The 24,644-nt window shown below is 54.7% G+C and overlaps 1 protein-coding gene across 10 annotated transcripts in view; it reads right to left on the bottom strand.

Annotated features, from left to right (window-relative positions):
* rerea (arginine-glutamic acid dipeptide (RE) repeats a) overlaps positions 1-24,644 on the bottom strand; it is a 119,379-nt gene that overhangs the window by 44,584 nt on the left and 50,151 nt on the right. For all 10 annotated transcript variants that reach the window (XM_081707126.1, XM_081707128.1, XM_081707130.1 and 7 more), the window contains one exon: positions 17,083-17,153. In XM_081707126.1, coding sequence (XP_081563252.1) covers positions 17,083-17,153 — 71 coding nt within the window. The remainder of the gene's footprint in view (positions 1-17,082; positions 17,154-24,644) is intronic.

The following is a 24,644-nucleotide window of genomic DNA, read 5'->3' as shown; positions in this document are numbered from 1 at the left end:
CTAAAGCTGTGACCTTAATGGAAAATGTACTGGTTTGAGGCTGCATTTAGAAGCAGGTTTAATTAGACTATTGAAATGCAAAAACAAGCCCGGTGTACTTTTGGCAGCCTCAGTACACATGTTTTCTATTTTAGATCATTTTCCTTCTGTTGGTTCATTGTTAACAAGCCATTCTCAGAACGATTATCTTAATGAACAGTGCGTAAACAGAAGGACGGCCTTAGCGCTCACCGCTGGACGCTCGTGCTTTGGTTAGCCGTCAGAACGTTCGCGTCGCGCTGGCAACAGTTTGGCATTAGCAGGCATTGAAAGTGCATTAAGATGCATTCCAGTGCCATGCATAAACAAATGCCTCAAAGAAAAGCCCGTTAAGCGAGGTGCAGTGTGTTCCACGACCGAGCGTTCCCGAGCACGACCGGGTTTAAAGCGCACGGGGCTGCAGCAGCAGCTCCCGCCTGGGCAGAGCGGGCGGAGCCGCGTGCAGGTGCCTGGCAGGGGGCTGAAGAGTGCACCAGCAGATGGCGCTCCACCAAGCTGCTCTCGCTCCAATAACGTAGGCGAGGGCTGCAACTGTGGCACAAAGCGCAGCATTTCTAAGCAACAACATGCGAACGAGCTGGAACAGTGTTAAAATGCTCATGTGCGCACACACCGGCAAGAACGGCTGAGGGAAACATCAGGGCGACGTGACCACGTCGCAGTGGGTTTAATACACGGCAGCAGCCGGAAAGGTGTCCTATTTGCCCTTCTGAGCGGGGACGTGCCCCGCCTGTGACCGACAGCTTCCTGCCACACCATGGCCAGCGAGCCGGTGGGATGAAGCACTAACAGGCGGGCCCGTGGAACTGCTAGACCAACCCCCCCCCCCCCCCCCCCCCCACGTCGCAGCTAAGCAAAACCAGACACGCCAGCGCACATTAACAGGAAATCTGGGTTTATTTTCCGAGCGTTTACATTCTGCTTCTCTTTCACGGCCCACAGCCAAGCGGCCAAGCGGCCCGGAGGCCCCGGTTTCAGCGTGGCCCGCGCCGGAGGAAACGGCGTCTGGGAACGGCCGCGTAAAGGTTGCGGCGAAGGCGTGAGAAGAACGGGCCGGGCCGGAACATGGGCTGACGAGCAGCGACGGAGGGCCCGTGTGCGGGACAGACAACTGCTCTCCAAACGTCATCCGATTAGTACGCCCCCAGCAGGCAGAAAGGACGGCCGCACCTGACCCACGGAGCTTGCTCGCTGCTGCTGCCCAGTGCTGCATTCCAGGACCCTCCCGCCGACACACACACACACACCAGACGCTGCTCTGCTGTATACGAACGTGAGGTGCGCGCGCACGCACAATAGAGCTCTTCCATGTGCACCCGGGTACACGATGCATCACACAGCTGTGTGCGTGCGTGCGAGAGGAAAAACATTCCCACACTCTTAACGGCTCTGTTCAGCAAACGAGCCTGGCTTAGAAAGGCGCGCACGTACACACACCCACACCCACACATGGAAAGAGGAGGCTGGTTTCATCTGTAACATGTGCTATGCAGCAGGACAGACCGCAGGAAAAGGGAGGATTGGCCACCTCCACCAGTGTTTTTGGCCACGCTCCACCCATGCTAGGTGAAGGAGTGCCTCTACATCAGCGCTGGGTGGCTGGAGCGCCTCTCCACTCATGCGCAGCCCAGGCTGCTTGGCGCTGCCCTGCCTCTCACAGGCTCAAACTAATAATGGTAAACAAGTGTTGATGACAAGTTTCCTCCCCACAAGAGCCTGTGTACAGATTTACTCCTCCTCCACCCGTCAACGGGAACAAATGGAGGCAGGAGGCTGGGGGGGTGGGGGTGGGGGGGGAGCCACAGCTGTGATGGCAGCACAGTCAGGACCTTTATGCAGCTCAACACAGAGCGCCTCTCTCTCTCTCTCTCTCTCTCTCTCCCTCCCTCCCTCCCTCCCTCCCTCCCTCTCCCGTGCTGTTTAGATATTAAATCTCCACTCACTTTGAACAGTCTGCCCATCTGTCAGCCCTCCTCTATATTGGATTTGATGAGCATTAGGCAGTTCAAAGAAGGAGATCTGCAGTGTAACAAAACCAGGATACCACATACACGCACTCGCGCACCGTCGCCCTGAAATCGGTCTTGTGCGCGCGAGATCTGATGCTACGGTACGCGCCCGTCCGTTTGACAGCGGGTAGGGCGGAGGAGAGGCGGGTGCGTGCAGTCCATGCAAATTAAGGCGCGCCCGCCGTTAGCCGCGCCGCTCTAAACCGCCACGCCACACTTCAGATGTTTAAGAGTCCGAGCGCTCGCCCGAGTCGTCCCCTCCTCCTCCCGCTCCCCTCCGCCGGCAGGACAGCGAGGCATAGCAAGACGGGCCTGGCAGGCACTCTGACGCACACCGCCGCGTTGCCTCCCCGCTCCACACAGCAGGTGTGAGCGAGCTCCTCTGCACCCCCCCCTTCCATCCTCCTTTCTTTCTCTCTCTCTCTCTCTCTCTCTCTCCCCCCCCTTTCATCTTTCTCCTCCTCCTCTTTTCAGCCCCCCCACCCCACCCCCATGTGCTCAAACACTTACCAGCTAATGACTGGAATGCTGAAGGCTGCAAATGAAAGCGGGCGGAGGGGGGGGGGGGTTGTTGGCGAGGCGGTGAAATGATTGACAGAAGTCTCCAGGCAACGGCGGGTTGAGGGACGGCGTTAATATTTAAAGGGCTTGTTATTGTGTTCCAGTGCAGAAGCAACAATGTTTTTGTTAACAGTGACACTGATGCTAGGTTGCAGCGCTATTGTGTAGATTCTACACCACAGATATGTGATAAAGTCACTCAGCAATCATGGTAAACGCGATTCCAGCAACCTAAATAGGAATTCATTACGTCAGTGCTGGGAAAATATACGTGTAGGAGTTAAACTGCAGATAAAAGTGAGCAGACCGATAACACACACACACATTGTTTCATAGGATAAAAATCGCCCATCACTCTCTTCCAGCGTTTCTCTCTCTCTACTCTCCCCCTCTCCCTTCCTTTCTCTTCTTTTTCTTCTCTCTCCCTCCCCCACTCGCTCTCTCGCGACAGATTCCTCTAGTAATCCTGAAAGCAGCAACAGATCTGTTTCTCAATGAGACCATCAGCAGTGCAGACAGAAGAGAGGTTCACACACTGCAGGGCTCCACATTTACACAGGCTGCTTTACACTTACCAACATGCCAGCGAGACAACAACAGGAAGTGTGCATTCAGCATGCTACTACAGCTCTGGCCAGTCATGGCTGCTCCCAGCACTGAAGCCCCTCCCTCCCATGCCTCAAAGCCGCTCAGAGTCGCCGGTCACCTCTCGGTCCTCCCTGGATGGGGGTGTGGTCAGCTATTGACCATATCAACCCAGTGCCCAGTGAGGGCTGAAGGACAGTCACGTGCACACACCACTCAAACGGAGGAGACAGAGGTCAGTGCATTTGGGTTCCAGTGTATCAGGGCCAGTCTGAGGAACAAGGGTTGTGCATGCCAGGATGCAGCGTCTGTCTGGCAGCCAGAGCAAGACAGACTGGCCGACGGTGCAACGTCAGTGGTAACGAAAGGCAGGAAGTGAGGAATCTTGCTGAAGTCACAGCTAATCAATTGGTAGACTCGCCTAGGATGCAAAAACGGAACAAACAAACAAACACGCGCGCACACACACACACACACACACACACACACACACACACACACACACACACACACACACACACACACACACACACACACACACACACCGCATCAGCAAGCACTGCCAAAACAAATCACCCAGCAACCCCCCCTCCCCTCCCTCCCTCCAGGCTGCTTGCAGGAGGCGGGCCCGGGACAATGGGCTTTGTTGTCGACGCTTTTCGCCGCTCGGCTCGCTGGCGTCCTGCTCATCCGATTGGACTGATTGCAGTGCTCATCTTTCACCGGGGTCGTGTGCACGTGCAGGCGACAGAAGGAGCGACTAAGATAGATGAACGGGAGCGAGCACGTTGCAGAGTAGCATGCCGCGTTCCCAGTGGCCTCGGAGACGGAGCCAACGGGGAGGTGGGGAGCTAATGGGGAACCAGCACTCAGTTTTGTCTGGCCTACATGTACACATTGACTGTGTGTGTGTGGTGGGGCGGATTAGTTCTGAGGTTGTGCTGTGTCCTCTGCTGGAAGCACAGCTGATGGCGAATATTTATGAATCACCAGCTCTCAAACGCACAACAAGTGAAGTGAGGAATAGAGGGAGGAGGAGAGTCACTGCGGCTGTCTGACAACGGCGCAGCAGGCTGGCTGGCAGCCTGCGACAGCATGGAGTGACATGGAGGACAGAACGCAAAGAGAGACACTGACCAGCAACAATCTGTACATGAGCGAGTGTGTGTGTGTGTGGGGGGGGGGGGGGGGTGAGATTGACTGCGAGGGTGTGTGAGACCTGTGAGCATAATGGCAGGCTAAGCCCCGCCCTGAATCTGAAGCCAGTACATACGGCTGAGAGATTTCCTGTGCTCACAATGTTTGCATGCACAAGCACACATGTGCAGGCAGGCGCGAGCCCACACACACACACACACACACACACACACACACACACACACATACACCACTCTCCACCAAGCCACTACCTCACCTCCTTTTTATAGAGTGCCTTCAGAGGACTGCCAGATAAAAACCGAGGTCAATCTAATTAGATGTAATTAGCTACAGCTCTCACACACAATCCAGCGAGATCCAGTCCATCCATTCAATGATCAGGCAATAAATAAATCTATAAATAATAAAACCCCACCCCCCCAGTTTTATCCCCCCCAATTAGAAGCATATGGCAGGGAGGGGTTCAGTCATTTCCCACTTTCATTGTGTACTACACACAGGGTAAACTGATCTCTCTGTTGGCAGGCTGGACCGCTTGGCTCCACTGCTAACATCAAATTAATAAGGACCAAGAATAGTCTCTCGGCAGGGGCTGGTGGCAGGAGATTGAAGAGAGCTAATGTGGAGATGAAGGGGGTTTATACCAAAATGTAGGAATGACAGCTCACTGTGCCCTGGTAAGCGCGTGTGAGTGCGCATGTGCAGTCACGAATGCAGGCCGGGAGCGGGGCGTGGCTACTGGTGCCATTCTGCTCCGCAGAGCTGAGCATCATTAGCAGAGCAGCCAGTGAAATTACCCATCATCGCCTCCGGCTCTAATCCCGCCCCTGGCCCTCGCCACGGCCAATCCACCCTTCCGACAGCTGGCTGGCAGCTCTGATCAGCCAGTGCCCACAAAGATCGGGCGCTCCACTTGTGCGCCTCTGCACGGACGCGTGCCCACACCAAAACCCCCGCGTGGCCCTGGGCCTCAGGGAGGAGACGCGTGTCCTGTTCCGCCCACGCGAGCGCCTGCGCCGTGACATTCTCGTTACCCCGGTCCAGAGAGCAGGACACTGGCAGGCTCGCCAAGACCCGTTCAGCACTCTGCTGGCCCCTGTGACCTCTCGCCGCCCAAGACCCAAGCTTCACCCGGCCTGCAAAACAGCAAATGGCTGCCTCCAAACAACATGACAAAGATGCTACGAACCAGTGGACGGCACAACGTCATCTAGCGTGTGAACACCCCCCTCCGTCACGCTCATCTCTCTATTTTTCTCGCCCGGTTTGCCGGACCCTGCTCGCAGCCACTCCGCGGCAGGCGGATCTCTCGGCCGTGACGCTTTACGCTCGCTCCTGCCCGTGTGAGCCGAGTTGGCGCAGGGCAACGGCCGGCCGCGTAACGGCATCTCTGCTGCTGCTCACACGCATTCCTCTGTCCGTACTAAAACCTCTCCGCAAGTCCGGCCGTACCCCCGCCATGCCCAGCGTGCGTGCTCTAACGTTCGGTGTTTAAATGTTGTTCTGTAGCAGCGCGCAGTGCACAGCTCATGCCTATTTACAGCAGGCAAGCGGGCACGGAGTCGCACTACGAAGGGAGCCCACTTTGAAAGCAGTATGTGGCCTGCAGCTCAGGCCATCTCGGCCCGGGCAGCTTGGGAGTGACTAGCCGGAGCCCGCGTACTTCACTCGCGCTACCACTGGCCTGCCCCCGCACCATGAGTGTACTCAGTCAGCCTTTACACAGTGCTGTGTGCTTGGCCCCATCACAGGCACACACACAGACACACAGAGATAGAGATTTCTGAAGTGCTCTGAACCTGATCTCTCCCTAAATCCCTGTTGACGCTTTCTGAGAGCTGAAGTCCAGAAACAAAAACTCGACTGCCTGAAGGGGTGCGCCATCAAATGCAGTTCCCTACCTGTGCTGATGTCACAGAAGCTAAAACCTGGCTGCATGATTAGGAACGGTACACACACACACACACACACACACACACACACACACGCATTCATGTCTCACACCCACCCCCACCCTCAATGATAACACAGCACGACACTCTTCTTATCTGCATGACTGCATCTCCTCATAACTGGTTGGGGGGGGGGGTGCCTCTGCCTGTCTCACTTAAGCCTCGGAGAGAAATCAATCACGTCTGAATTCATTAGAACTCCTTGCAGTGGGTCTCCCAGCTGTCTTTCTCTGTGTATGCCCGTGTGTGGATTGGGGAAGGCTGTGGCTCATCTCCGGTAGAGAGAGCAGGGATAAATCACCATGGCGATGTCACCTGACGAAGGGCACTCAGTCAGGCCTTCCCTGCCTCCCCATCCCCACACTCAGCCGCTCATCCCCATCAATGCACTATTAATGAGAGTCTCCTTCAGCCAGCATCTCTCCTACACACACACACACACACACACACACACACACACACACACACACACACACAACCCTCTCTCTCTTGCACACCAGCTACTTTCAACACGCGTTCAAATCCCATCTACAGCCGATATTGTGTTTGGCATTTCCTGGTGTGCACCCCCCCGGCCTGACAGTGGAGCATCGGCGTGGCAACGATAGGACCAGGGGTCCCTCCTCCAACTGCCTGCTCGGCCCAACGCACTGGCGTCTGGGCTTGTGGGGGGGGCGGGTTTAAGCACGGGGCCGTGTGGCTCCTCCTACAGGAGCGGCTACTGCAGGAAGGGACCTGCAGAGAGCAGCAGGACTGGCGACACCTTCTCAAAGAAAGAAAGAAACAAACACCACCGAAAAAAAAAAAAAAATAGAGAAGGAAAAGAAACCTTGATGAGGAGACGATGAAATGGCCCGCTCTACCCTGTCTCATTACTTTGTCTTAGGGCTATAAAGAGTTATTCCCCCACAAATGGCCAGGGTATTATGGCATTCTATAAACGGGGTGTTATGCTCAACAGACCAAAGTTAGCGTCTCCGCTGGCCTGCGCGCTCTCCTTTACGGGCCGCTGGTGGAGCCGTGCGCTTGGGAACGACGTGCTGGTTGGAAGGAGAGACGTGTTCCTGTCGGACCCGCCTGGCCCCTAAGCACTTCTGGATTTGTTTCCTCAAGCAGCTGTAAACAAGGCTAACGGGGCCCTGAAAAGGAAGTTTGGGGAAATCAGTTAAGATTAGCAGCACTCACGGGAAAACCGCGGGGGTCTTTCGTCTGACTCGGCAGACAGCTTCGTGCGAGTGTGTGTCCCGGTGCACAAACAGGGCGGGCAGCGGCAAAGTGTCCTGGTACCGCATGGAGGAGCAGCTTGACGGCGCAGACGGCTGCCTGAGTTTTCCCGCACGCTGCTCTTCCGCGCAGTACCAGGACACACTGCCGCTAACGATAACGTTACATGAACAGATAAGGCAGGGGGGCAGCGGGTCGAAGGTCATCACAGGGACAGGAGCGACACCACGGCCTCCTCGTCACGGCTGACTGCGGGGAGCGGGCAGCACCTTCCGTTAATCCAGTGCCGTTGGGCGTTAACGCTGCCTACACATCCTGTGATGATTCGGCCGTGTCCCGGCCCCTGCCCCGCCCTACGGCCTCTGCCGTACCACCACATGGCTGCGATCCACGTAGGTAAAACGGCAGCATGAAAAAAAAGGCTTAAAATCGACCACTCGAAGCAAAACGTCAAACCTTACGCGAGCGAACCCGCCATAACGCACACAAAAAACGGTGTTGGGGCGGGATACAAGTGAGACCCAAAAGGAATATGCGTGAAGGTTCCCTCCCCCTCGCCCCGGGGACCCCTCCCCCTCGCCTGTGTATTTTTAAACTTTGTTTCACGTCTACTCTTTTCAGCGGGCAGCCCACCCACCCCCACCTTTGACGGGGTTCCGGGGGAGCTAATTTGCAACACATGTTCTTTAATGGAGAAAGCCACCCGGTGGAGGAGTGTGACGCCTCGGCGACTGTAAATATCCACTTCCACCACTCACTCTCCCTCTCCCTCTCTCTCTCTCTCCAAGTGTCACACTTTTGGACAAGCTGGAAATTGCGCTGGCCGCGTGGGAAACAGCGGCAAGATTCCTCAGCAAATCGGACAGAGAGCGAGAGGAGGGCGAACAGGAGCCGGACGAAAAGGGAGCCGTGGAGAGTCATGACTCCGGGCGGGGAGCGACGACGGCCAGCGTCGGGAGAGGAGGATCTGGTTACGCCCGCGCTGGGGGGCTGAGGAGGGATGGGAGGACCTGCCGAGAAAACCCACACCTGAACCACGACTCCCTGCCTTTGTCTCCAGAGCCATGCTGGAGCCTGCCGCCATTTTAACGTGACGAGGCAACTTAGCAGCTGTAATTAAAACCCCTGAAGATTATGGGAGGATGGCTTGTTTTTGTTATGGCCCATGACTGTGTAATAAAAGAGTGAATATTACCTTCCTGGTTGTATCTCTTACACACACACCCCCAAGCCACCCCCATCGACATCAAAGCAGAGGAAAGACAGAAGTGGGCCTTTCCTTTTGGAGATGAAACGGCCGAACCGAATGCCAGGGCTGGATGTTCTCCACGTCACACGCGACTGAAGACATCAGAGGAGGCCATTTGCCTGTGATGTGGCAGGAAGTGCCACTGCGGACCCGATGCATCACGCCGCAGCCCCGACGCGAGGGGGGCTGCGATTAGCACTCCGCCAACAACCGCTTCTGGCGCGCCTTGATGATGAACGCAGAGGCGAATAAAAACGGCGCGCGACTACCCGGGGAGGGCCACCGGCAGCGGCGGCCGGGCCAGGTGAGCCGGGATAATGAAACGCGGCGAGAGCGGCTCTGTTTAATAATTTAGCCGCGCCAGTCAAGGAGCTGCTATTGATTGTGCTTTCAGGAGTCTTATGAAAATGTTATCTTCAGTCCTGCACCCCCCGGTGCTGCTAGACCCACTCCATCTGGCGATGTAATCACCAGCCAGAGCTCACCTACCCTGCCGCTGACCTCACACACACACACACACACACACACCTCCATTTTGTTTCGTCTCCTTGTTCTTCTCTTTCTTCAGACTCCACCCCCCCCCAATCTTTTAGAGTCTCTCCCCCCCCCCCCCCCGCCAGCAGCTGCTTTCACCAACACACTCAGAGAATTATTCCCAGTACCCGGAAAATAAAAACAGTGGGCGAGGGAGAGCGTGAGAGAGAGAGAGAGAGAGAGAGGAAGAAAAGGCAAAGAGAGAGAGTGTAAATGAAAGAGCCTTGATTTATGGTTGATTGTGCTGTAGTACAGACCTGCCCATCACAGAGCAGTGCCATAGTACAGACCTGCCCATCACAGAGCAGTGCCATAGTACAGACCTGCCCATCACAGAGCAGTGCCATAGTACAGACCTGCCCATCACAGAGCAGTGCCGTAGTACAGACCTGCCCATCACAGAGCAGGGCCGTAGTACAGACCTGCCCATCACAGAGCAGTGCCATAGTACAGACCTGCCCATCACAGAGCAGTGCCATAGTACAGACCTGCCCATCACAGAGCAGTGCCATAGTACAGACCTGCCCATCACAGAGCAGGGCCGTAGTACAGACCTGCCCATCACAGAGCAGGGCCGTAGTACAGACCTGCCCATCACAGAGCAGTGCCGTAGTACAGACCTGCCCATCACAGAGCAGTGCCGTAGTACAGACCTGCCCATCACAGAGCAGTGCCGTAGTACAGACCTGCCCATCACAGAGCAGTGCCGTAGTACAGACCTGCCCATCACAGAGCAGTGCCGTAGTACAGACCTGCCCATCACAGAGCAGTGCCGTAGTACAGACCTGCCCATCACAGAGCAGTGCCGTAGTACAGACCTGCCCATCACAGAGCAGTGCTGTAGTACAGACCTGCCCATCACAGAGCAGGGCTGTAGTACAGACCTGCCCATCAGACAGCAGTGCCGTAGTACAGACCTTCCCATCAGACAGCAGTGCTGTAGTACAGACCTGCCTATCACACCGTAGGTTTTATTTACCCACTGCCCTGCCCATGTGCGCAGCACCGTCTAAACGCCTACCCTCAGCGTGAGCAGAGGCAAGCCCAGGCAAGCCCAGGCAAGCCCCGCCCCTCTCGGCCCTGGAACGCTGCCCAGCGGAAGGCAGCTGCCGGCAGTCGGGGAGACTACACGCAGCTAAGCACCTAATGTCATTACCACCAGTGGCATTAATGCTTCCTTCAGTGGAATTTCAAGTGTGCATTAATAAATGCGCCCATTAAGTCTGCATTTCACAGCAGATCTGCACTCAGCGCCGAGCTGGAGCTTCAAGGGCTCTGGAGTTGCGTCTGAACAAAATAAACCACAGAACTGAGGAAACAGGAAGTGCATCGCGACATAGCTAATTCAATGAATTGTACTTCACGGCAAAACAACGTCCTTTGAAGAGTCGATATCTACTACCTACATTACCTCTTAGGAATGAACACACATGTACACACACACACACACACACACACACGCCCGTAATGGCACTTCAGGAGGTTGAGCTTTTGCTCTGTGGCTATTGAATTTCCCGTTGAATGTCATTTCAAACGGCATGAACAAAACAGTCTGCGTTTTGCGAGATCAGAGTTTATTCCGTAGGATGTTGGCATTCCCACCATGTACTTAAATAGGCTCCCTTGCAGACAGAGGTCATATATGTATACTTCACACTCTCTCATATGTGCTTTCACTCTCTCACACACACACACACACACACACACACACACGTCTGACATACCTGTGCTGCCGGTGAGCAATGCATATTTACATATTTATATATGCAAATATGTTTCCAGAGGCTGAGCGGCCAGTGGAATAACTGGGGGGGGGGCACATGGAGTGCAACACTTGAAGGACGGGGTGGGGGGTGGGGGGGGGGTGTAGCGAGAGAAACAAAGGGAACGCAAACGAGACTCTCCACTGTCCACACGACCATTAACGGCTGCGAGCTCCCTGTTGTAAAGATGGTAGCGGCTGGCGTGGCGCTCAATAAATATTAACAAGGAGTACAGCTGATGGCGCTGCTCACTGATCCATAATCGCATTTCAAAACGCCGGAGCACGAGGGAGGGAGTGAAGGAGAGAAAGAGGGAGGGAGGGATGTGGGGGGGGGGGGGGGTTTGCATCCAGTGTGTGGGTGATAGGCAGTGGTTCCTGGGCTGATGGCTGGCCAGGCTGAACGAGGGTTTAATCACAGCCAGAGAGAACAGCTAATAGGGACACTGGCCATCCATTACTGTTTTAATACCCACCATTTCACACGGCCAAGACCGCACACATTACACAGCTTCTGATGATTTTTTTCCCCTGTTCATGTAAAATGAAGAGCTGTCGGTGGGCAGGCACGCACGTGCGTGCGTTTCTAATGCATTTTACTGAAGCACAGAGGGAATCCGTTCCGATACACAATGAAGTATGGCCATCGAAAACAATGGCTAAAGCATGCAGGGATAGAGCGTAATTACTGTGCGCGAGTGTGTGCTCGCGCGCACGCGTGTTGCCGGTGTGCACGAGTGTGTCGCATGCAGAACGCACACGACTAAACGTAAACCCACGGCTCATTCCCATCACAATGACGCATTCATGCGCATATATTTGAATGTTTATGGAAGCTTTTTAATTAAGGCTTTGACTCATTAGCGTTGCGGAGATAAGCACTGATGGCTCCGCATCCCTACAATTCCTAACGCTCCCGCCTCCGGGACGGCTTCCCGGCCTTTTCCTGACCGGCCGGAACGCTAACAATAATCGATGCGTGTTAATTACCGTTTGACCCGAGCCGAGGGTCAGCGGCAGGGCCCGTCCGGACTCCGGCACGCGTACCATCCGCCGGGCTGTGCTGCCGCTTCCAGCCAGTGCTCACGCTGGCAGTTTGCAGCTTGGCTCCATTACCGAGCACAGCGGCGACACGCAAGACAGCGCTGACCTTCTGACGCGCCCGCCGCGGGGACGCTCTGTGGGGCTGAGAGACACGTTTCAATAAAACACCATTTGCTAGGAGTTGGTTTTTTTTCCTTTTGCCTCTGCAAACACACCCCTAATCCTCCATCTACCCCCCCCCCCCCCCCGCAGTTGCTTGCGTCACGCTTCAGTGAAAATTGCGAATCTTTGCAGATAATTGTATTGTACATCGCATCTAATTAAATGTCCATAAGCACCAAAATACCGAGAAGAGCAGGGCGGCTTTCCGGTGGGGGAGCCCCAGAGGAATGCAGCAATCACTCCATTAGGGGCTGCTGTGCACTGCAGCTGAGATGGCCAATATCAGCAAATTAGTTTAGCCACAGGATCGGGGGCAGGGGCACGGACATGCACGCGCGCCCAACAACAACGGTGTCAGTCATCAGGCATATACAGACAGCCCAAATTAGAGGAAAGCGAGCGAGAACTTGGGGGGGGGGGGAGCGAGCCAGGGAGGGAGGGATGGAGGGAGTGAGGAAAATGGAGGATGAGGAGAGACAAAGAGGGAGAGAAAAGATGGATGAGTGGATGGAGAAGAAAAGGTGCAGGAGAGGAGGTGTTGCACATGATTGATGTGGTGGTGTGCTGTCTTTGTGCCTAAACCCCCAGTGAGTGATGTGTCTCTTTCTCCACCACCCCCCCCCACTCCGCTGACGGTGTTCAGGAGAAGCTGAGGGGTTCTGCTCTGTGCCTGTCGGGTGTCAAAGAGTGTCGCGCAGAGACTCGAAATTCAGAGATAACGGCGCGCCGTGTGCAGAAGCTAACAGCTGTGTAACCGCGGAGACTCACAAAGAGCGCCCAGCTAATGCGGCGTGCCGATCGCGGCGCATTAATACTGCCGACGCCGCGTGCTCGCCGCTAACGGGCAGGAGGGGAAAAGTAAATACGGCAGAGCTGTCAGTGCCCTTGAAATCAGCACGCATCAGTAGCCATTCTGAGGCTCGTGCAAAATGGTGCCAGGCTAACTGCCTTTAGCATAACAGGAGCCCATTATTACACTGGAGGGAGGGGGAGAGAGAGAGAGAGAGAGAGAGAGAGAGATCTGTGATCACCACTCAGATTTAACAGAACCCAGACACAGTGAGCAAACACAGCAGGTCCAGAGGCAGAGTGATTCATAGCTAAAACGGGCCCCTCCTAAGGTTATCTACTTACATGTGAGCACAAGAGTGTGTAAGAATTGGGGTGTGTGTGTGTGTGTGTGTGTGTAGAAAGAACACCACAACAGCACCTCAAATTTTTTCCACCCCATTTTCCTCTGTAATCTCCTTTATTCTGTCTGTACCACAGATCTGTTTACACAAGCTGAGGTCAGCTCTGTCATCTGTGCCTTAATCGCTGCAGCGCGCGCACGCACGCACTCACACACACATGCGCGTGTGTATAGTGGGAGGAGAAAGCTGCTTTTGTCTGTCTATCCTCGAGCCCATTCATCCTGCCCTGTGGCTTATAGCAATATGAATCAAGCAGGAAGCTGCAGAATGAAATGGGTGCCAATTAATGCCCATGCCTGGGGCGAGAGAAGGGTAGGAAGGAGAATGTGCGCGTGATGCATGGATACTAGCCTTCGGCACTGGCAAAGAACCACAACAAGGGGGCGCTCACCCATGTGGGGAGTGACTGCAGCACCAAGCTTTCCTCTCCGTGCTCGTTGGATCATTAGATAAAGTGCCCAGGTGATGTGCTGTGGTGCGCAGAACAGGTGGGGGCCCTCGGGGCCACACAGAGTCCCCGTGACGACGAGGATATTCCAATAGGAGCAAAGTGACACAGCGCCGGCGAGCGGAGAGCGTAAACGTGAGTGCTGGGGGGCCATGAATACGGCAGGGCATAAACGGCCTCGTACGGGAGCATGGCACAGGAACGAAGTACATAACGGGAGGGATGGCACGATACTCCATAACTAAATCTTACCTTTAAACATGGCCCGACATCAACGATGATTCGATATATATTACACACACACACACACACACACACACACACACACACCCTTCCATTGCCATACTGTCTCTCTCTGAGTAAGATATAAATTACCCAGGTCATCACCTGCTTGGTTCTCAGCTGTACTGTACTCACCCCAGCGCACGCACAAGCACACGCTCTCTCAGCATGGCCGCCTCACTGGCTCCTGAAATATACACTATAGTTTATCTGCATTTTTTCCCCCCATTACTGAATACGTCATCTTAATACTGACCTTACAATTCTTGTGAATTTCAGCGGTAAATTACTGTTGCACACACCCACACCCACCCACACCCCAACCTGGCTCTAAGTGAGCAGACAGAAAGAGGACACCTGCACTTTGAGTCTCTCTTCACTCGAGCTCTGCTTAAAAGCTACAGAAACGGAATCTCATATCTACAATAAGACTTGTGAAATTAAACGAGTCTATGGGCAGCGTTAGCTGACGTTAGCTTGTTCTCCAGCTTCTTATTCAAGTTTTCCAGTCCTCCTTAAAACTCAGCAGGCTGATGGAGACTCAGCAGCTTTTATGCACGTTTCATGTGGTGTACTAAAGCCATAGAGTAATGAACTTGATGAAAGAGGGAGAGGGGGAGATTTGTGCGGTTTTTTCCTCCTCTCTCCAGCTGTTTGTCAGGTTTCTGATGTCCTTTCCCCAACCCTGAACTTCCTTTACTTAAATCGGCCAAACTGGAAACAATGCCTGCTTTTTAAATAATTTAACTGAATAAATAAATAACTGATTATTCCACGGCAGGCGATCCGTGGGGGTGAACAGCGTTAAGACTATTTCGTCTTGTTTAAATGCGCTCACTAAAAGGCAGTTAACCTCGCCCCCCCCCCCCACTGGATTAAAACTATATGATGGCAAGACAAGTCCTCATACGTGTGCAAGTGCAGGGATATTTGCATTTGTAAATAACAGCTTTATTTGTAAATGAGAAAGAAAACTGCAGTTAATCTCCACAGCTGAATATAAACTAGCCTGGCTGTTATCGTGTGACTTGTGGTACAATGTGGCCATGCACTGCTGTGGTATTTTTCCCTGATGGATTTGTGATGGTACCCATTCTGTTTCCATAAACATTTTTCCCAGTGTTCAGGAAGGAGGGAAGTCATCGACCTTAGTTAAGGAAAGAATTTTTTTTCTTCCAGTTTTCCACTTTTCTTTGTACATGAGCTATAAGGCTAATGCAGACAGTAAAGGAAGCATAAACCTCACCAGTCAGCATCTCGCAGTGTCCAAATCCAAAGGGGGCCATTTGTCTGAAACTGTACAGAACTTGCTGCGTAACCTCAAACACACTCGATTATGTGGCAACATCGTACACAGCACAACCACATCTCAACACAGCATGAGCAGCCATCTTGAGGCTTGAAGCCACTTAATTTTTCAGTAGTTTAGCAATACTCTGATGTGCGGATCCCGCGCGCCGTGGCCAATCCACAAGGTTGGGAAAGCGCAGGGTGTGCATTTACTGGGCCAGAGCACAGCGAGCAGGTAGAGCTCCACAGGATGCACCACACCACAGAGATCGCCGCACATGGTTCTCCATCCACACCACGGAGAACACCACACAAGGAGCTGGTGAGAGACAGCCAGCTGCACCTCCCGCCGCACCCAGGACCCCCTGATCTGTCCTTAATTGGGGTGCAGTTTATCCAGAAATGCACTGTACATTATTATTTGCAGGGGCAAGCCGCTCAGAAGATGCCGCGATGTCCGGTTCCTGGTTCTCCCTCCCCCCACGCCTCTCTACCTGCTCCGCCCAGCCTCCGTTCTCCCACACCAATCCCGAGTCACATTTACACCTCGGTTGCTGTACGTCATTAACGTGGTTCTGCAGAGGCAGACACGGCCATAATGGGCTTATTCGCCAGTGATGCAGCACACTACAACAACGGCGTCCTAATCACATCCTGCGCCGGGCTGTGGTGCCGTTTCACACGCGCGGCAGCGAGAGGCAGGGGGCGCGGAGGTGGCAGAGGCAACCTGACCGTGGTGGTGCACCCGGTTGGGGGATAAATCAGGTGTTTCATTGGCCTAATAAAAGCGACTGAATCGGAGGCGGTTTTGCTTCCCGCACAACGCGCTCTTTGAAGATTCAGGCTTTTAAAGCAGCTGATTAACAATGTACATAAACCATGTCAGCAAAGAGCGAATGGAGCAGAATAGGTTACACCGAGAAACGAGTGGAGCGCCAGATTTGCTTCTGCGTGCAGTTTTTTTTAATTGACCAATTAAGAGCTTGCGAGCCTGAGTTGGAGCCGCAGCGTAAACGTGCGCTGGGAGCGGCATCGGCAGAAGGCTCGAAACGAACCCACCTAGACATCTGTTGGAGCCTCTAATGCCTCGGGGTGGGGGAAAAAAAAAAAAAGATTTCATCCAGCCACCTGACCCCCAAAAAATGGCCTTTTAAACCTGGATTAGTGGACGGGCTACGCGTCCTGTAGCCGTCGGGAACGGAGCAGAGAAGGTGAGGGGTTCCCAGGATGCAGCCTCGCTTCCAAAGAAGAGACACTCGCCAACAATCCGCAATCAGTTACGAGTAATGAACATACAAGCAGCGAGATTGGAAGTTAGCAATCAGCCTCCCTGTGTCTCAGACGAGAGCCAAGACCAAAGCAGGCGTGGAAACGCACGTTAGGTTTCAGAAGCCAGCCTGAAGCCAGTTGACATCTTTTTGCATAACAAATACAGGCGGTCACCGGGCAATGCACATGAAAGGGCTGTTTGATGGAGCTTCTCGTCCGGCTTTGATGGAAACAATGGTGGGAGACATAATTTGGGTGGGGGTGGGGGGGGGGAGACTGCCTCAGCCAGCAGGGGGGAAAGAAAAGAACGTCTGCACTCACCAGCTTAAAGTCCTGAATGCTACAGATGAAGTAGGGGGTGTTGGATCGGCGAGACTCTATGTACACACAATCTGTGAGGGAGAGAGAGAGAGAAACAGCACGTTAGCCACATCTGCACAACCTGGAGAGACAGTCAGGCCTAGCACGTCTCGAGCTCCCCACCCCTTACAATGTGGTTCACATTGACAAATTCAAGTGGAATGTGAGTAATAGGATTAAAGGGGCTTCCGGGAGTGGGACTGGCCTGCGCGCCCTGGCACGGACCGGACCGGTCCTGATCCGACTCCAGCCCGCTGGGGTTGCTGTTGGCTGCTCGGCCAACAACGTGAATGCCACCAGGAGACAGAGAGACAGACAAAAGACAAATGTAACCTTGGTACAGTGGGTCTCGTTCATTATTACTGTTGTTCAACAATACACTTTTTTTCCCCCACCAATTGCATAAGGTAGCCTGTCCAATGGCAAGGCCTTCCGCAGGGCGGCCCCTCCCACTGGAGGCCCACCGCAGCGCCTGTGTGTGCAAATTGAATGTGACGGCTGGTATGGCCAGGTCATGAACCCTCGTCTCCTTAACAAAAACATTCACACAGCTCTACGCTGTGGCAGACAGCAACACTGCTCTGTTGCACACGCACGTGCACACGTGCAAACTTCCTTCCGCTGCGGTCAATCATCCAAACATTTGTATAGTGCCAAGGATCAGATGATTCTCTCCGGCTTTCGGGTGCCGAAAGAGAATCACAACAGCTCGTGAATTAAGCAAAACCTCTGTGCAGACAGCAAATATCACCATCGAAAACACACGCTGGCTTTGAAAGAGGTGGTGTTCCAGGCAGATAAAAATCTTGTTTACACGCAAAAGCCAATGTACAGCTGGAGGACAAGCGGCCTTTGAAAGCTCAAATGTGCCAAGGACATGAAGCAGACCGAGGTGGACAGAGGCAACCCTCCGTCTGTCTCTCTCTCTCTCTCTCTCTCTCTCTACCCCCCCCCCCCCAGCCTACGGCTCCTCCACACCTCCACACCTCCACTCTAAACCACTCTCCTTACATTACCCTGCTAGGTCTGGCATGGCAGGTCTGTTCTACGCCGGCACCCCACGCAGTATTTATGCTAGCTGGACATGTTTGAGCTAGCTCCCCTCAGCAGCGCCCAAACCGAGGCAGTGGGATTGCATTAAGGGCGGGGAGCTGCAGACTGCTGGAGGGGATGGTGGGGGTAGTTTGATCTCCAGCTCTGGGCTGGAAGGGTACACGGGGGAGGGGTGGGGGTGCTCGCTTCAGTGTTGGTCAACTAACGTCAGTGGACCTCCTCGACGGAGCTGCCAACAGCATAGCAAGCCTTCGTTTCCCTTTCATGCTCACGAGCAGCGTGTCCAGAGAGGAGACGCTGCGGTGTGAGGAGGGATCCCAAAGTCACAGGCCTGAGAGCTGAGCTCTACACCCCAACACCACCACACACACTCAGTACAGTAAACAGCAGCAGTAAAGCATAACGCCCTTCTAAATAAGGCTGTCCTGTAACAACCTGACCCTGAGGGACCAAAAGCGCTGACCGGTGTAGGCGGAGCCGGGGGTGGAGCGGAGGACGCCGCTCAGGCGGCTCCACGTTGGCAGCGGGGACGGCAGAGCGGGGGCTCTGATGAATAACACCGTCAAGCTAATGAAAGGTGAAGAGCAGGGCCTGCCTGGCTCAGCGCGGCGGAGCCGGCCCTGCTGTGCCTGCGCCTTTATTGAATCAGGAAGCAGCGCACGCAGAAAGCCCTGCCTCATAAGGCGTGCGGGGGAGCGGGCTGATGGATTACGGAGGAGTGGGTGGGTGGGGGGGGGGACGAACGTGCCGCCTCCGCCCCGCCCGCTCCTGTCCGGAACCAACGCCGGCCATGGGTCATACGGACGGAGCGTCGGGGGTGGCTCCGGGATCAACCTTCACGCAAAAGGCCACAAACCCTGCCGCACCCACACGCACGCGCCCAGGCCCGCTAAACGAGCGTCCCGGACGAGCCGGAGTGGCTGTGAGGCAGGTGCGCAGCGTGGAGACGATGTTTATCCAAACACTTCAGTATTCCAGAGGTGAGTTAATGTAGTGTGGGCTGGGGGAGGGGGAAAGCTGTCCCCAGCCACGGCGCTTCCATTCCTCCGCTCTTTAACGCCCGCGTCTGCATCCGCTTTCAGCTATTTGTTTTTTAGCCCGTGCCATTATCGATCTTGTTGTGTTTATCTGTTCAACGCAGCAAGGAGAATAAAGATATCTAATAGGCTTGGCACGACATACAGCTCCTCTTTTTTGTTTCAGTGGGGGTCGGGGGAGGGGTGCGCGCGCACGCGTGCTCGGCGGAGCTGAATGAGGCATTCTGGGGGAGCTTTACGGCAGTCAGCCAGGAGAGGGAGGGATGACGGACGTCTTGCTCCGCCCCCCGCCCCCCCCTCCATCCACGCCCCCCGGTCCAACCTCATGTTTACATGGCAACATAAACGAAAATCTCCATCAGCGCAGCGGCTGACCTGCGTGCCTCACACAGCCCTCGTCACATGCTGCGGGGGTGGGGTGGGGTGGGGTGAGGGGGGGTGCGGAGAACAAAAGAGACAAATCTGAAGATGAGATGACATGCCTTAGAAAGTCCCAGACCACGTCAAGGGGGATTTACCGCCGAGAATTGCGGCTTAGGGACCCTTAACCCAGCCAGTGGATTCGTTTACAGCGAATGGATTCTCTAGCTACTGAAAAGCCAGGGGGCGTGCACCGGGAGACGCGAGTGAAAACACCAACGTGCACACACACACGAAGACGTGAGCAGCGAAGGAGGAAAAGTCTCAGTGCATTACGAATCTAGAATAGAGCTCTACCCAGATCCATAAACCTGCAGGACTTTTTTTTTTTTTAAGGGTGCCCCATGTGGTTTGGAACACTTAATCCAACACGAGAGCATTTTCCTGAGCATCTAGTGGGGAAACATTTCTGTTTTCAGACTGAAGTGTGCTCATTGAGTACATCAAATGCACAGCCCGTAGTGTGCAACAGTAGTGATGGTCCTTATTCCGGGCAGTTCTAATTAGCGCTGAGCTTTTCGAGAGCAGACCTCCAAGAATCCGATCTGTTCAGCGCTCCTGTCATTTTTTTTCTCCCCTTTACTGAGCGGGAGTAAACAGAGGGGGGGGGGTGCTGCTCCAGGGCTTTGTAGACTTCCCAAAGCCTCCCTGAGGCTACAGGTCCCACCCCTCCTCCTCCTCCTCCTCCTCTTCCTCTCTTGGGGAGGGGCCTCCACAAACACCACAGAGGCGTTATCGACCACTCTGCTGGAGCAGCCTGGTCTCATCCTTAGATTGAGATTTATCGAGCTGGAGAAAGAGCCCATATCTCTCTCTCTCACACACACACACACACACACACACACACACACGCGCGCGCACACATACACATACACTCAAACTACGCTTTCGTCAAAATAAAATAAAAAAAACATTTTTAACAAGAACAAGAAAAAGCTTAAACACGATCTCGTCGTGACGGTTGTTGCTCAATACATTGCCACCCATCACTTAGCAGCATGCATATGCATGAGGGACGATCTTCAGTGCTCATGTGGCGCGTCGCCCCCACCCCGCCTCCTTGTTCTATCTGCTGTTCTTCTCAGCCCAGGAAGCACGGCTAATTTAACACACGCCCTTACCCGGGGCAAAAATTTTTTTAAAGGTAGCCGAAAAGGCCCCTGCCCTGCTTGTATATTGACCGGGGAGGACACTACACTGACTCGCACGGTCCAGTCTAAGTCGGCGCCGGTGGGAAATAACGGCTAGCGCTTATGCGTGAGCGCGGAGAGAGCCGTGTGCACGTTTCACGCTCGCCCGTGCTTAGTGTGTCGGTGGCGGCGTGCGAGCCAGCACCCGCCACGTACCGTGCCGACACTTCTGCCAAGGCCAACATCGTGAGGCAGGTCCAGACGGCCCATAGGGCGGCGGCCCTGTGGTCTGCTGCGCCTCTAATTAAAGGAGCAGGAGGGATGCGATGACGAACCGGCTGGAGAGGAGGGGCCTCTCCTCTGCCGCCCAAATGGTCCTCGAGCGGCAAACCATTGGCCAGCGTTACACGTGTCGCTTCCTACTTGGAGGGTGCGAGGCGCATCCCGGGCCGGGGCCCACAGCGTCTCATTTACCCTCAAGCATCTCTCACTCCTGCACAGCCCAGCACCAGTCCAGACACGTGCTCTTCACCTAGTGCCCGCGCGCCGATCTGGCGCTTCCTCGCAAACGGGCAATACACCTCTAGATGGAGTCCATCAACCCCGCGAGACTTGCCGTGTAACTTGAAGGGGGCAGCATCGCCGTCCCTCTGGACAGGCACGGAATCCCTTGTGATGCGGACAACAGACCTCGAGCAGAACCACTTTGTAATCTGTAATCGGCGGGTGGTTAGGTTTCACACGAGCTCTCTCTCCGCTCCCCGTCAGGCCGAGCCACGCTGGGGGATTTCTCCAAGTAGATCAGCCTTTCTTATTTTCAGCTATCAGCCTGGTACAGATTCCAATGGCCTGCATTTGAATTTCATGAAAAACATCACAGAAAAAAAAAAAAAAAGCGCTTTCAAGTATTGTAACATTCTAAACACAGCAGCCAAAGCAATGCAGTAAAAGCAATACCTGAGATATGAGGAGCAGTGGGAGTCCCTTCTGCTCCCTGAATATGAGGAGCGGTGTGAAGGATTTGGCGAGGCAGTGGCCGACACACTGGGCCGGTTAATGGGCTCTGATATGAGCAGCAAGCCTCGCGCACACATAAGGGATGCGGAGGTCTGAGCAGCAGGTGCCACGTGCCCCTCCTACGTGCCGTCTCTCGGGGTCAGCTCTGGGTCTGCAGCGGGCGAGAGCGAACTGAAGCGGCCAACGTGGCAGTGTGAGCCAACTGCTTCGCTTTCCCGGCGTCTCACTCGGTCGCCTTCAGCGTGGTCTCGGCGAGCGAGGCACAGCTCGGTGCCTCCCTGCCCGCCGTACGGGGCATCTCCGCAGACGGGCACGTGCCGCCTTCTGCCCGTCTGCCCTCGCGACCCCTGGAGATGCAGGCGCGCGTTCGCTCTCCGGCCTCGGATTGCAGCCTGGCTGCGTCAGCGCTCCTCTGTTCACAGGCGAGTGTGGAAAACGCAGAGTGGGCAAAAAAAAAAACCAAACAAACAAAGGCCGTTCCACAGGTAGAGGGGGCAGGCCGACGGGGCCGAGCTGCGGAGGCTCCCGGGAGCTGGGAGCGCTCGGCTCAGCCTGCTGACAGGGCCGCTTGCTTGGGGAGGCTGGGTAATTAGGCGACACCCACGGGCAGCCGGGCAAGTGCAGCGGCCGAGAGAGAGAGTTAGAGAGGGGTGTTCTGAAGGCCGCCCGCGTCTCTTGTGATGCGGCGCAAGCAAAGTGACGCGCGCCGACCCTACTGCTCGCGCGGGCCTCCCGGAGCCCAGGCGGCTCCGTCCAGGAGGGGCAGGGCGGGCCAGAGGGGAGGGATGACGTCCAGCCCGACCTGCTGGAGCAGGGACAGGGAGACGGCAAAGACACAGGGGCCGCTCCAGGGTCGGGGGACCGCTATTGATCTCACGTGCACGTAATCTCCCGGCTGGATCCGCGAGCGGCATGCGCTGTGAGAATATCCGCAGAGCTACAGGGGGGCTGGACACAAGAGCAGCACTCAAAGAGCTAATCCATCCCAGCACCTGGGCCTCTCCAGCACACTGCCCCACCCCCATCTCTCTCTCTCACACACACACACACACACACCCGCCCACCCTCTCTGCCTCCATCTCCAGCCCTTTCTGAGACAGCGTATCAAACCTCTGAAGCGCTGTACACCATGTATCTTCTGCTGCCGGGTGCTTTTCAGACGACCTAATCAATGCGGACTAAGCTCGCCATAAAACGCTGGGAGGCGGACGCAGTGAAGGCTGAGTGGAGAGACGGCGACTCTGGAGAAGCTTTCAACACCGTTTCCCATTATCTACCCAGAGTTCTGCACGCTTGTTAGGATCTTTCCAGCAACAAAGACAATTAACGTCACGTTTCGGCTCGCCGTCTCCCTGCCGGTCCCCGAGGCCCCTCCCCCCGTCTGCCTACTTAACATCCTCTCCAAGGGTGGTCAGTTTTACATATTGTGTGTCACTAGACGAACGTAAAAGGACTTAACTTAATCCAGCGCTGGCTTTGTGCCTGTTTGTGCCACCCAAATCAAATCTGATTGCAATAAGGCTGCAGCCAGTGACCACAAACAGATCATCACACGGCACTGCAGAACAGCCAGTACAGCAACAGACACACGCGTGCGCTCACTCGCATATACGCACGCACACGCTCAATCGCGCGTACACACATACACACAAAATGATGCCTTAAAGGGGCTGACTGTTGGAGATGAGGAGATCTCCCGGGCAGGAAATTGAGTGTAAATAGGAGATGACTGGGACACGGGACTGGGCCGCAAAACAATTCAATTTAATGCAAATTCCTCACCCATAGATTGTATTAAAATCAAAACGGGTTTTGGCTCTTCAGGAGGCATGCCTCGTTTCTCTATAAACGCCAAAACCAATCACCTCTGATGCGCACTGCGAGGTCGCAGGCGCCCTCGGCACGCGTCTCGAGCACATGACATCATAGCCTCTGTCTGCTCTAGCAAAGCCAACGAGAAGGATGAGAATTTCAAAAGGCCCGCCTGCCCGAGGGCAAGGGGAGGGGCCACTGCAGCCTAGCAAAGCCATCCATCTGCCTCTTCTTCCTGCGTCACACGCAAGCGGAGGGGAGAGAAGGCGGCAGCGGGGCACGGGGTGGAATTACACGCCGGCTGTAATTTTCAGGTGTCTTTGCATGAAATAACTTGGCACTGGCAGTGTGCTCCTACTTGACCTTTCGTAGTTGCTGGCTAAATGAAAGACATGGTGGGGATGATTTAGGCCCATGGGCAGGCAGCATGCACGCTCACACACACACACACGCTCGCGCTCACACACACACACACACGCAGTCCTCTACTGGAGTGTTGACATTTCCCCTCAGTCGCGTGTACAACCCGTTCCCAAACGGCAGGTGAGAGAGGCGCCGTGTTTACAGGTGGCAAAAAGGTTAGCGTCACACTTCAGGCTCAAACGCGGCGCCTAACCAACACCTAATGGCCCACTTCACATTTCAGACACAAAACAGAAAGGATACTGGGAAAGGCAGGAGAGAGAGAGAGGGACCCGTCTACCCCCGTGCTCATCACACGGGGGCCGAACACAAGGGGAGAAGCTTTCGTGCGACTCTCTGAAGCCATCGGGCCAATTTCTTTCACTCATGAAACTAAATTTGCTTTGTCAGTACTGGTAGCCAATACAAACGCATTGCTTGTCATCTTAACGTCATTTATAAGACTGATGTCTACGGACGCGGGAATGGTCCGTGTGAGGTATGCTAAAACTACAGTATTCCTTACATTAGCATAATATTATTGGACAGATTCTTGCCCCGACACCGAGCCGAGCCGAGTCAGGTTGCCTCGCTCAGCCTCCTTCAAAGTCAGAACGCGAATACATTTACCAGGCCTGCAAGTTACCTTGAC

This window comes from Electrophorus electricus, chromosome 24 (assembly GCF_041902795.1).
Source record: "Electrophorus electricus isolate QZ-2024a chromosome 24, ASM4190279v1, whole genome shotgun sequence".
In the NCBI taxonomy this organism is placed as follows: Eukaryota; Metazoa; Chordata; class Actinopteri; order Gymnotiformes; family Gymnotidae; genus Electrophorus; species Electrophorus electricus.
This window is presented reverse-complemented; position numbering and strand designations above follow the sequence as displayed.